Source organism: Phalacrocorax carbo, chromosome 14 (genome assembly GCF_963921805.1).
Source record: "Phalacrocorax carbo chromosome 14, bPhaCar2.1, whole genome shotgun sequence".
Classification (NCBI taxonomy): Eukaryota; Metazoa; Chordata; class Aves; order Suliformes; family Phalacrocoracidae; genus Phalacrocorax; species Phalacrocorax carbo.
The window spans coordinates 7765762-7778227 of NC_087526.1; the positions used below are offsets into that span (position 1 = coordinate 7765762).

General features: G+C 45.4%; 1 protein-coding gene across 1 annotated transcript in view; it reads right to left on the reverse strand.

The window, feature by feature from the left end:
• LOC104051200 (peroxidasin homolog) overlaps positions 1-12466 on the reverse strand; it is a 45890-nt gene that overhangs the window by 15079 nt on the left and 18345 nt on the right. Inside the window, exons 4-11 of the mRNA XM_009512214.2 lie at positions 12217-12288; positions 9358-9429; positions 7750-7821; positions 6000-6169; positions 3705-3822; positions 1966-2135; positions 1234-1506; positions 960-1076 (exon numbers count right to left, since the gene is read on the reverse strand). Coding sequence (XP_009510509.2) covers positions 960-1076; positions 1234-1506; positions 1966-2135; positions 3705-3822; positions 6000-6169; positions 7750-7821; positions 9358-9429; positions 12217-12288 — 1064 coding nt within the window. The remainder of the gene's footprint in view (positions 1-959; positions 1077-1233; positions 1507-1965; positions 2136-3704; positions 3823-5999; positions 6170-7749; positions 7822-9357; positions 9430-12216; positions 12289-12466) is intronic.

Genomic DNA, 12466 nt, shown 5'->3' on the forward strand with positions numbered 1-12466 from the left:
AATAAGCGATGCTCCATCACCTCTTCTCCTCTTGTCTTGTTCTTAGCATGCCTTCTGTGAAAGCACAGTAAAGCCTGGTTGATCTTTGGATTGCTGAGTGACCTAGCAAACCTGGATACAAAGCAGTTATTAACCTTACTTCTTGTCACTGTGCTCCTTTCCACATTTCTAAGAGATATCTTCTGAAATCTGGGCAGTGGAGGAAAACAGGTTAAAGGAGATGGAGAACATGCTGGTGAAGGAGAATTTCAGCTGGTCCTTCTTAATTCCATGTCAGGGCTATTGCTGTGGAAGCTGGAATACAATAGCCGTGAATTCTCCACAGCACTAAACCATTAATTATGGCTTGTGAAGCATAAGGAAAAGTTGGAGGGCCTCTGGGCCAAGCATTATTGGCTTCTGTCCCAGAAAGTGCTGCATGGGATCAGCTCAGTGGAGCCAGCGCTAACAATCATCTGAGACTTAAAGTTCACCACCACCTGTTGGCCCAAAGAGGGTTTCCTAAGCTAAAAGAAACCTCAGAGGTGTGTCAGCAGTGAGTAATGCTCTCCTGCAACGCGCTCCCCGAGAGGAGCAAGTCAGTGACAATGATGGAGATCTGGTACATGGTGCTACCCACTGACTCAGAGTGTCCAGACCCTGCCTTTTCAAAGGAGGTAGGAAGCCACCGTAGGAGGAAGTTTGAGGCTTCTGCGGGTTTCATGCTGATGAAAAACAGCACGCTCCTTCTGACATGACAACTTAGTGTGTCAAAGACCTAAGAGGCTCCTTCCCCAGCGTTTATCATCATCCTTGGTGATCTACAACATACCTCCTGGTGTGACTAGGTCTGTGCTGATCACCATCTGTCCTGTGCCACCACTGCAAGTCACCACCCTGGACCAGCAGCTTGGCTGTTCTCACCCACACCCCACGGACGGTGGCATGGGAAAGACATCACAAGTCAAGAGAGGCAGTACCTGCCCTTGTCCAGGCAATCACAGGTGGAGGGTGACCCTCGGCAGAGCAGGGGAAATCCACACTTTGTCCCTCAGTTACTGTCTGATCAGTGGGGATGAGGAGAAACCTGGGAGAATCTGGAGGGGAAAGAAATGACTGAGCAGCACAAAAAACTCAGGCAGCAAGCTTGAGTTAATTCTCAGTTCATGGGAGCAGAACCACTCACAGGGCTTAAATACACTCTCCTGACCAAGCACTTTATCCCAGAAACATCATTAGCCTGCAAATCCTCACCTTGCACTATGATCCTTGCTGTCGCCTGGATGGACCCCTCGGTGTTGCTGGCATTGCAGTTGTACTGCCCCTGGTCCGAGAAGGTGACATTCTGTATGAAAAGTCCTCCAGAGCTGGTGATAGCGAAACGGGAATCCTGTGGTAAAGGAGAGCCTGTGCCAAGGGTCCAGCTGATGCGAGGGTGGGGGTGCCCAGAGACCCCACACTCCAAAGTGACGCTTTCCCCAATCAGCACTTCAGTGTTCTGTGGCTGGATCACAAAAGTGGGCTTGGCTGGAAGGAAACGAGTGCTTCAGAAACCAGGAGCTCTGATGCCTGCTCAGTTATGGGCAGACATTGTTTGGACTCCTCATGCAACCCAGCTAGCAGTCACCTGGCTCTTCCCTGACCTCCAAATCCTCACTGTGATCAATTCCTCCAGCTCTACCACCTCCCCATTCCAGTCACTTAGTGTTAGAGCATTCCCACCCCTGTGTCCCCTTCACCCTTGATACCTCTGTGCTGCAGAATTCCTCCCAGCCTCAAATTACCTTCAATCTCTAAACCCTCCAATTTCTGACTCCTACAAAGGAACCGCCTTACAGCTCAGACCACAGTACGCTGTTAGCCACTCTCTTCCCCAGCACACCAAGATCATCTTGGCACATACACAGCCGGGACTGACTCTGACTTAGCTCCACTCCCAGCCCCAGCCCAGGTTGGTCCTTCAAGGGATGCACAAGGATCAATTACATGGGGTGCCAAAATAGCGCAGAACGACTTCTTGGGTCTTGACCTCCCCAGCTATGTTCTTGGCCATGCACTGGTAGATGCCTTTGTCTGACTCCTTGGTATTCTGGATCATCAAGGTACCATCTTGTAACAGGTTCAGGCGGTTGTCATCTTTCATGTCAATCTCGTTACTGAAAAACAGCCACAAACAGGCAAAATCTGAAAGGAGTAAAGACTGGTGTCTTTGCCCAGGCTGCTGGGGGAGTGATGGGGCTTTGCATGTGTTGCAGTAAATTGGTGTTCCTTGGAGTTATTCTGAGACTTCATGAAATTTATAGCAAGAGTTATGACTTACAGCACTGAACTTCAGCTCCAACTCTGATTTACTCCCTGGGTGAGCTACTTTTTCTCTCACCACTGATTGCATACGACATTTACAGCCCATCAAGAGAGCATACTGTTCCCATGCAACAGCATCTAGTTGCTATTGTCAGGGCATCTAGGCCAGGAAAGCTTGTCCTCATTATTTACAAATTGAAAATATAATGATGAATTAATATTGTTATTGTGTGCTGCCATTTCTATTCAAATAGGCTCAAAGGCCTCAGGGGGGCAAAAATCTCTAAGCCAGTCACTGTGGGACCCCAATACAGCTTGGACTCCAACCCAACCCAAGAGCTGTGAAACATTTTCCTTCTTGCTACAATGACCTGCAACTTCTGGATCCCAGCCTGCGGCAGAAGGTCCCACTGCTGCATCCCATTCGTCCCAGCACGAAGGAATCTTGGATGGCTGCAGATGATTGAAAAGGGAGAAGGGACCTCTCTCTCCCTAAGACAAAGGCTGAATCCACTATGCAAACTAATATGCTTGCTGGGCATTTATTTAATTCCCCTGGTGTCTCTTCACTCTAGTCATATCTCGTTTGTGGAACATTTATTATCATTACCCCTCTTACAATGCTGTCTTTGGGAGCCTGCCAGCATTTCCCTAACAAAACCTTCCTTCCAGGGGACTTAACTCAGCCATAAACTTTTGCTCTGTGCTGAAACTCTGCCTGGTGGGGAGTTAGCTGAAGAAGCATACATTGATCATTTTTATTAATAACAGAGCCCAATTCAGGCTCCCACAGACAAGAAGCTTGTAAAGCAGCAAAGTAACTTCACTTCCACAGTGGGCAACTGCTTGTGCACAGAATATTTTATTGTGTAGCATTTCCCAGAAACACTTTGGCATCTAGCATAGCCATGTATTTTTTCAGTGTTGCTGTACAGAATGATAAGCTATATGCTGCCTTGCAAGATCTGTCTTTCAGTGGAGACCAGTGATTTTTCCCTTTGAAAATGAGTCATTCACCCAGCACGCTAGGGCTTCAGTGAAAAAAACCTAGAGACTAGAAGCATTTCAGCAGTTAATAAATGGCAAGCATGGTGGCTTAGAGCAACGAGAAATACTAATTTTATTTTTTTCTGATCAAAAGACAATTGCTTTCAGCCTGCAGAGAATGTTTATGGGAAAGTTATAAGCTTTTGGAAGACATTACAAATGCAGATGAAACATTTCAAATGCAGATGAAAACACCATTTGGATTACATGGTCACCAGAGAATGCTATTAAAAGGAAGGTAAATAGAACCCATGGAATATCCATTTCTTTTTTTTTTATGTTGCATGAAACAGCTTTTGTAATTATAGGCAGTCACTGAAGAGCTCGGTGCTTGAAAACCTTTGCTACCCAAGGGCTCATTGTGTGTGACTTACTTGTTGTGCAGCCAAATAATTGCAGGCTTTGGGTTGCCTTCTGCCCTGCAGGTGAAATAAACTGTGTTTCCCAAGAGGACGTCGACATCGTGAGGTTCTGAGGTTATGCGTGGTCTCTCTGCAAAACACCGTTTTAACACAACCCAGTCTAGAGCAGCACAAAACCACCTGCAGCCCAACCGGAATGCACTGGGTAACACAACACCCGTTCTGCAACCCCCGATCAAGCAGGCACCGGCAGAGCCCTAGGCACAACGACATCCACTCAGAGCCACCCCAAGACTTCTCACCAACATCAGCAAAAATTATGTCAGGGTGGGAACAGCATCATTCATCTGAGCCTAATAGCAGCCCTGGAGAATTGAAGTGGCTGTTCCTATTACCAGTACGTTGGGCAGGGGATCAGCTCCCTGTACAGCCCCAGGCAGCACTGAGGGAAAAACAGACCTGGGTTTACACTGGTTCACTATAGCTGCCCCAAGAGTTGGTCCCTGGCTCCCCCAAAACATGCAAAGAAGTCAGTGGCATCCTCACTTCGGTTGTTTTTCTGCCCCTGGCAGCCTGCTGCTCTCAGCAACTGCCTGCTCCATCTGAACATAGTGCCAGCCCTCTGCAGATCACAACTCTTCCCTTTCAGCAGGATTTCATTCATTATGTCCCTAATTCATCAGCTGACCCCTATTCAACAAAGCCTTTCACTGTGTGTTTCACTTTAAGATGTACTCAAGCACTAAGCAAATTAAACATCTAAAGGATGTGCTAAAATAGGAAGGAATTTATGTACATAGTCTGGAGCATTTGATCTTGATTCAGCAGAATACTGACCCATCTAACAATCTGTATGCTCACCAGTAATCCAGTAAAACCAGCTGGATTATTCATAAGATTAAGCGAGAACCTGCCACCTTTTCCAGTGGAAGGTCTGTGCCCTTAGACCACAAGCCAATGGCTTGGCAACCAGCCCCCATGGTCCCTGTGCAGGACCAAACCCACCGCAGACCCATGGAACAAAATGCTGATGCTCGGCTCGTTCACATCTGCTAAAAAGTGGTGGGTTAACTTGATGCCAGCAGGCTTCGTACTGACTCAGATATCAGCTGCCTGCATCATTACAGCTTTACGCTGAATTATGCATCATTTGTCTTCCCCAGCTGGAACAATACCAGTGTAAAATCCCAATGCCAGCAAAATCTTCCCACCAGGTGCTCTGGCTAATTTGACAGACATCCCACTGTGTGCCCATGCCTAAACCAGAACAAATTTACATGAACAGCTGTACTGTGGCACCGGGTGTGTGTTGGGGACAGCTCGTTGTACAACACATCCACTTGCAGCAGGTGCTACTCCGTGTGTCCCTGGCTGCTTTCTCTAGACCCTTCCTACTCCTCGCTGTCCCCCGAGGTTGCAGGCTCATTTATGCCAACTCAACTCTTTGCATGGCTGTGCCCTAAATTAAGCTGTGAAATGGTCAGGATTTTTTTTTTAAATAATAAGAGCATAGGAGAAAAGCAGAATGCAAGGGAGAGTTCTTCAGAATCCAGCTGATCTCACACATCTGGCTCACAGCACAGCCACGCACACAGCTGGACTGGCACATCCAGGAGGGACGCTAATAGCTGGCCTGGGCGAGTGGGAACATCTCAAACTGACTCTACCAGCAGTGAAGTATCAGGGAACCACAGCCAATGCTTGTGCTATCCTCTGCTGACTCCTGCACTTAAAAGTCACAGCTTTGTCTTTTTCTATATGAAATATCTAACTTCTGAATTTCTCAGAACAAACCCTTTTGTTTCAAAATGACATTTTTCAGTGTGAAATTATCTAAATTTAAAGAATAACAGCTTAACCAACACAACACATTACTGCAGTCAAACAGAGCATTCAGCTACATATCTACTAAAAGTTTGCTTAGGTTTTCGGTTGTGTTTCCAGCCATTGAGGTCTCCCAGCGTTCCCCTTCTGTTCAGCCTAATGCAGGACATTTCCTCTGGCTGCTGGTTTAGCCACCGACCGCAGCAGGTCCTTTACTGACCCTACTCTATCTAAAAATCAAGACACCTGCCAGCCAAAACAGAGCTGCTTTCAATCCCCACCCAACTGTCAGCTTTCTCTGCATTATCCTGATAACTTGTGTGACCCCACTGGGACTTTTCCATTTCAGCAGTAAAAGGATGGAAAAAGCAGGATGGTAGGACAGGGAAGAGGGAGGAAAAAGGGTGAAGGAAGCAATTCCTAGATGAAAGCCCAACTCCACGGGGCTGGGGGTGGCTGGTGGAGGGGTTTGACCTCACTCACCGCAGTTAAACTCCTGGGCAGTCAAGGTGACAATGGAGCGCCCGTGCAGCTCCCGAGGAGCCTCGCAGGTGGCAGCTGTCTGGATACTGCCCTGCTCAGCATATTTCTTCAGCAGCTCAGCCAGCCACATCAAGTCACAGTCGCAAAGCAAGGCGTTGGAGTCCAGCCGCCTGCAAGACCAAGAAAAAAGGCAGTTCATTTTCCAGCCTCTGACAGCTGCCTCCTTCTCCAGGACACAGGAGGGCAATGGGACACCTGGCTGTTCTTCCCTGCATTTGATTACATCCCAAATGAAAATTTGATATATTTAATTTCCATAACATTTAAATAGGATGCTTAACCAAGTCAGAAGGATTTTGGTGAAAAACTAGCATTACCAATCAGCCATTATAGTTTCAAATGAAAACTGTTCTGTTAAACTGGATTATGCATTTTTGGCTTAATTTGAGGCATAGACAGACACTGAAATATTGGTATTTCCCCCAGGATGGAGACTTCAACCTTTACTGAATTCTGTAAGAACAGCAGATAATACTACCTCCGTTAGAGCTTTCCATTCCCTTTTACTCTTAGCTCAAAAACCCTCCGCCTTGATTTTATTGTGCATCGGATCAATCTCTTTCTGTGACAAGCGGCTAGAGCTTGTAGTGGTTTTGCGCAACTGTAAGAACTTTTCTTACTGCAGCATACACCTGAGCCACGCCGAATGGAGCACCGGTGACCTCCCAGCGCACCCCTGCTTCTCCCTCTGCTGACCTCATTCCTGCGTGCAGTGCTATGCATAAGAATAAATAAAGACTATTGGGGGATTACTTGATGCCTCCTTTCCCACTGACAGTTTTACAGTAGATAGGTCAGGGCGATTGAGAAAAAACATTGAAGAAGAGTCTAATGTTTCCAGGGACAAACATTTAAGAACGTGAGATTTTGTACAAGGCCATGATACAGCATTTCATAGACACCCCACCTTTTTGTCTGACACGTACAGACAACATGTCACAAGTTATTCCCTGTTAAGGAAAAGTGAAGCATTTTAGCACTTGCAGAAATCACAGAGGGCTGCAGTGAGAAGCACATTATTTTATTATAGTTTAAAATCATGGCAGAACACCAAAATTCTTTAGTTTTTGCTCTTTTTTTCCCCCAAAACACATAATAGAACTGATTTCCAGAGATCATAAAAGGCAAATAAAGCAAAGCTCTGGGGGGTTTAAGCAAGCAAAAAGTAGACTTAAGAGACAGCCAGGTTATGTGGGAGTAACACACTAGAGCATTCTTACATGGGTTGAGAATCATGTACCTAGACACTCCTCCAAGTATTTTCAATAGCTAGAAAAAAAGCCTTTTCTTTTACAACTACGATTTTCCTTCCACGTTAGATACTGAATTGAAGACCTGATCAACATCATATCTGTGATTTGGACTTCCTACATTTTTTAAAGGATTTTTTATGGGATCAAACTGTGCAGGACAGCAGAGGGTTGTGAGGACTTCCCAGGAATGTTCATTCCTGTGGCACTATTGAGCTGTAAGAAGATTATAGTTAGATTATAGTTAGATACCAGCGTGAAGAAACCACTAACTGGTTAAATCAGTTCTCATGTCCAATCAAAACTGTTTTATAAACTTAGCAGTGGCCTTAGAAGTGCAACAACTAAAAGCTTTGCCAACCAGGCACATTTTTCCCCAGGTCCTGGCCATCTGATCAAAGATAAACAATTGCTTTTTGCAGGCAATGTGTTTTACTTACAGCCGTTTGAGGGATTCCAGTTGAGAGAATGTCCCTGGATGAATCCTGGAAATCCTGTTGTTGTGCAAGAATCTGCAATGGGAGAACCCATGCCAAAACATTATTCAGTATTTGCACTACGCAGATGATAACACCCCAGGTCAAAATTCAGTTTAAATACAAAGGCTGTTCATCAAAATGGAACATAGGTTTAAAATTTACTGTGTTTGTTTCCATGAGCTGTAGGGATTTCATTCATTTATGAGTGCAATGCAATGCACCAAAGTGGAGAGCGGGTGTGGACTGGAAATGGTGACTCAAGACGTGATGTAACAGGTTTAAACTGGAACTTTAAACTTAATCTGCTTCATGCTCTGCAAAGGGAGGAGAAAGGGCATGAAAGTCCCCACAGACTGGACCCACCCTACGTTTTCTCTGCCTGGGTCAGCTCCAGTTTAGATGGGACCTTGTCTCCCCTGCAGAAGATATGGAAATTTTACAGGAGCAGCCATCGAAGCAAGGCTCCAGCAGACGACGCTAGACAACTCATGCCCAAGGCTCAGTGTAGTTATTAACCCAAATCCATGAGTAAATCTAATTCAGACAACTACAGGTAAGAGATAAGCTGGGCTTATCTCTGAACAAAGTTGAGGCAAATTCTCACTTCCAGAGTCTTAGCACTTAGATAAGACTCCCCAGTTCTTCGAAAAAACCTGATTGTACTAAGGTACCAGGATGGAATAATTAACTCTCTACTCCTTTAACAGAGGAGGAAATTTAGTTATGTCAGTTACATCTAAAACTCATAAAAGACCATTGACAAAAGATAGGAAGCCATTTTAGTAGATGATGGAAGAGGAAAGAAATACAAACGCAGTACAGCTTGCGTGCAAAAGTCTGCATACACACATGCACACATGAGTTCAGCCTGGTTGCCCAGCTTGGATGCTGATAAACCTTCCTCTAAAATTTAGATCCAGAATTTTTGTTGGATCAAATACAGCGACTGAGATAAGCCATGGTGTACTGAACCAGGTCTCAATTTTCCTAAGAGCGTTTGGATCCCACAATTTTATTTTCCTAACATGTATGGACATAAGGCACATTTTCATGCAGCACAGAAGGGTCTGTTGGTTTTGCCATGGAGTGTGAATCACCATGTGAACTTTTGTTCTAGTGGCTACATTACTGCTAGAAGCAACCCTGGGGAGCAGGAGACACAGGACTTCATTCCCTAACTGCTTTGAAGGATACATGTTTTTCGTGTTAGATTTTCTTCTGACTTCCACGCTCTTTTTTTGTACACACTGCCCAAGAGTGACTAATGTTGACCTTATGGTCAGAGTAAAATTTCAAATTGGCTTGGCCAGCTGTAGGGCTTTCTGCAGATTTACCCCTACTTAGGTGGAAATGTGAACATAACACAACATGGGAAATTCCCTTCATATCCTCAGTAACCCTTCTACTTGGCAAGTATGTAAAATCTCCTTCTTCAAGGAAGCTTCTTGTTGCATTTCCCTCCATTTTGAAGATCACACTTCATGCTACCAAAACGGTTACCCAAAAGGAAGGGCTTTTCCCCTTCCCCTCACCCGCTTACTTGGCAAGAAAGGTCCCATCTTTACTTACAGCCTTTCAAGTTTAGGCAGATCACTAAAAGTCTCCAGCTCCAGGCTTTCCAGGTTGTTGAAATGGAGGTAGCTGTCACACAAAATCACAAAAGGCAGGTTTGCAGATGGCAATTTAAAAGACAGAAGACCCTTCCAGATCAATCCACCATTGCCCACCAATCAGTCAGCACACATCTTAAGGCAGATGTGGAGAAGCCAGCGCTCTCTTTAGTGTCTCCACTGCCTTTTCCCTATTCTGTCAATTATTTCCTCCCTCTCTTAAAAAGAGGAGGACAGATTTGCTCTTCCCTGAAGCCTAAGACCACCACCATCACTGTGAATTGCCTGTTGCACTGTTAAGGGTCAGGATGAAACCACTGCCTATGACAGCCAGCAGCAGCTGCTCCTATCTGCCCACCACAGGGGAGTTTTCCCTGCCTCTCCCCTAGTGCCTCAGCATTCCCCAACACATCCTTGGATCATCAAGGAGGAAGAAATAGCCTTACTCTAAGGCAATTGTTCCCAGCCTAGGAATTGCAACACTTCTGAACAGGATCGTGAGTTTGCTGAGAATTCATTTGTAGAAAATGCCCTGAACAACCTGACAAAACTTTGAAATTGGTCCTGCTTGCTGCCGAAGGTGGGACTGGAGACATCCAAAGTCTTATCCAGCCTGCATTTGTCTCTGATGCTGGCTCCCAGCATGTGCATCCACCCAGCAAAAGCAGAAACATCTGGAAATGGTTACATTCGGGCTATTCTGTTTCTGCAGAGGGAAGCCACAGTCTCCAAGGACAGAGATGGTGCAGTCAGCCGGTACACTTGGATCTAAATGGCACATTAATGTGAACAGCCCAGTCCATGGTAATACAGTTTAATGTTTTTAGTTCCACTAAAATCTCAAGTGTGACCTGCTGTTCCAGAGGCCTGGGAGACCTTCTGCACTGCCCCAGGTCAACCCTTGCCATCAGCAAAGAAAACCTGGGGTCTGCAGAGCAACACCCGCCGATACCCGAGACTCCCTGTTCCCATTAGCTGCGACATTCACCAGCATAACTGACATGTTCCTGACCTTTAGATGCATTTCGGTATGGTTTCAAAGTTGCCTAAACTCTTCCCCCTTATTTTACACAGGCATAAATTTCACAGCAGACACTGACTGATTAATCACGGATCTACAAATACTCATTCTGCTATTGTAGCTGACTGCGTTAAGAAGTAATTGCCTAAGCTGCCACATGGCTGTTTGATTTGTAATGGAAGGAATCATGATAAATGGTCCACTATCAGAGCACAAATTGAGAGACTGTGACTCAGATTCTGCATTGGAGGGCAACAGTGGGGAGAGACATACGTCTTTTAATAAGTCTCAGATGTCTGCTGTCATTGCTTTGGACCTTGAGGAAAGCATCTGATACTGTCCATCAATCGGGTTATACTTTTTCTTGAAAAGCTGGCTTGTGGGGTACAGGAAAATGGGGTAGGATTTGAGCAAAGCTAATTCTTTTGGAACCATGCCTGCCTGAGATTGAAAACAGATGGGACTTTCTGAGGGTTGTTTGTTGGTTTTGTTGGTTTTTTTTTTCTTTTATTCGTGACATCAAGTCTGGAACGCTCATTGTTAAAATATCACTGTGGCCAGCATCATCTGAGCCAGTATCTGCTTCCTATGTTTTCTCCCAGGCATCCTTGCTGAGCAGGCTGATGAACAAATCTCTTGTACACAAGGTTGGTAGCACACCTAATATTAAGCTTGCCTAAAACTTCCTATTATACTCTGTCCGCTTCTGCTGTCAGCCTGGAGAACAAGCTGCGTCCTATCCCTTTTACAGCAAACCCCTTAGTTACATTCCAGCCTTATAAACACTGTCATTTGGCACAATCCATGTATTAGAACGGTTTCACCTTTGGTCCCGGTTCTCCAATGATGCAAATAATTCCTATAATTCAAACACCCATATGAACACTCTCTCCATATGTGCACATGCATTTACACATATGCACATAATATATCATGGTCCTGGCATGAAAAATCCAACCCCAGTTTAGCAAGACTCTCTAGAAGAGTCAGACCTCAGTCTTCCTGTCTGACTTCGAGCATGAAGTGGTAAGAGTCAAAACCCAAAACTTCTTTGATTGAATAACAGCACAGATTTGCAACACTCAGAAGAGGAGCAAATAACGACTGCTCGAGTGTCACTGTGATGGGCTTCAGCTGCCAGGAAAGGAAGCAAGACTCCTTTCATCCCAGAGTGCCATGCAGCTGGGAGGGAAGGTCACTACTTTCTTTGGATCCATCATCTTCCCCCATTGCAATATCCAGATTCTTTACAGTGCACGAGAACCACCACCCTGGTAGCTCCCATGAATACCACACCGCCCCAGCTCTCAGCTTGCACTTCATCCACTCATTTTCAGCAAAGGTTCTCAATTCAAGCAAAGGGCCAGATCCTACTCTCTTGCTCCAGGAGTCCCTGCAGACATAAACACAGCAGGCCAGCTGCCTTGTGCTTCAAGCCATTCTACCAGACCCCTATCTTCTGCCATCATACGGTCCTTGGATGTAAAGGGAATCAGAAGCACAGCTGGGCTCTTCCTATGCTCCAGAGCATAGGGCATCAGTAGGAAGTTTACGGCATCAGTAGGAAGAGATCTCAGCATTAACTAACCAAAATCAGTACCGGGACCAGCTGTTTTCACGTGAAGCCAGGGTTGTCTTGGGAAGCTGGACGATAAACAATAGAAGTCTCACCCTACTCCTTGCAAAGTGTCTGGTACTCTCCACTACTGGAAACACAGCACTTCGGTTCGCAGTGCCAATAAATCAGCTCTTATGCACATCACATTCAGCAACAAAACAAGGCTTGTTTGTACTTACAGCTGTTCCAGAGAACGGAGCCCATTGAAGGCATGTTGCTGGATGCTCTGAATTTCATTTTTATAAAGGTAGCTTTCAAAAGGAGAAAAAGAAAAAAGCATTAGGATAACTGATAAGCAGTTGTGTTTTAAAAAGACACAGAAACCAGCTCTGAACCTCAATCCAAAGCAGAGATTTCTGATTGGCTTCAAGGGCAATGTTTTATAGCTATGACACTAACATCCAGAAATTCTGAACCCAGAAAATATGT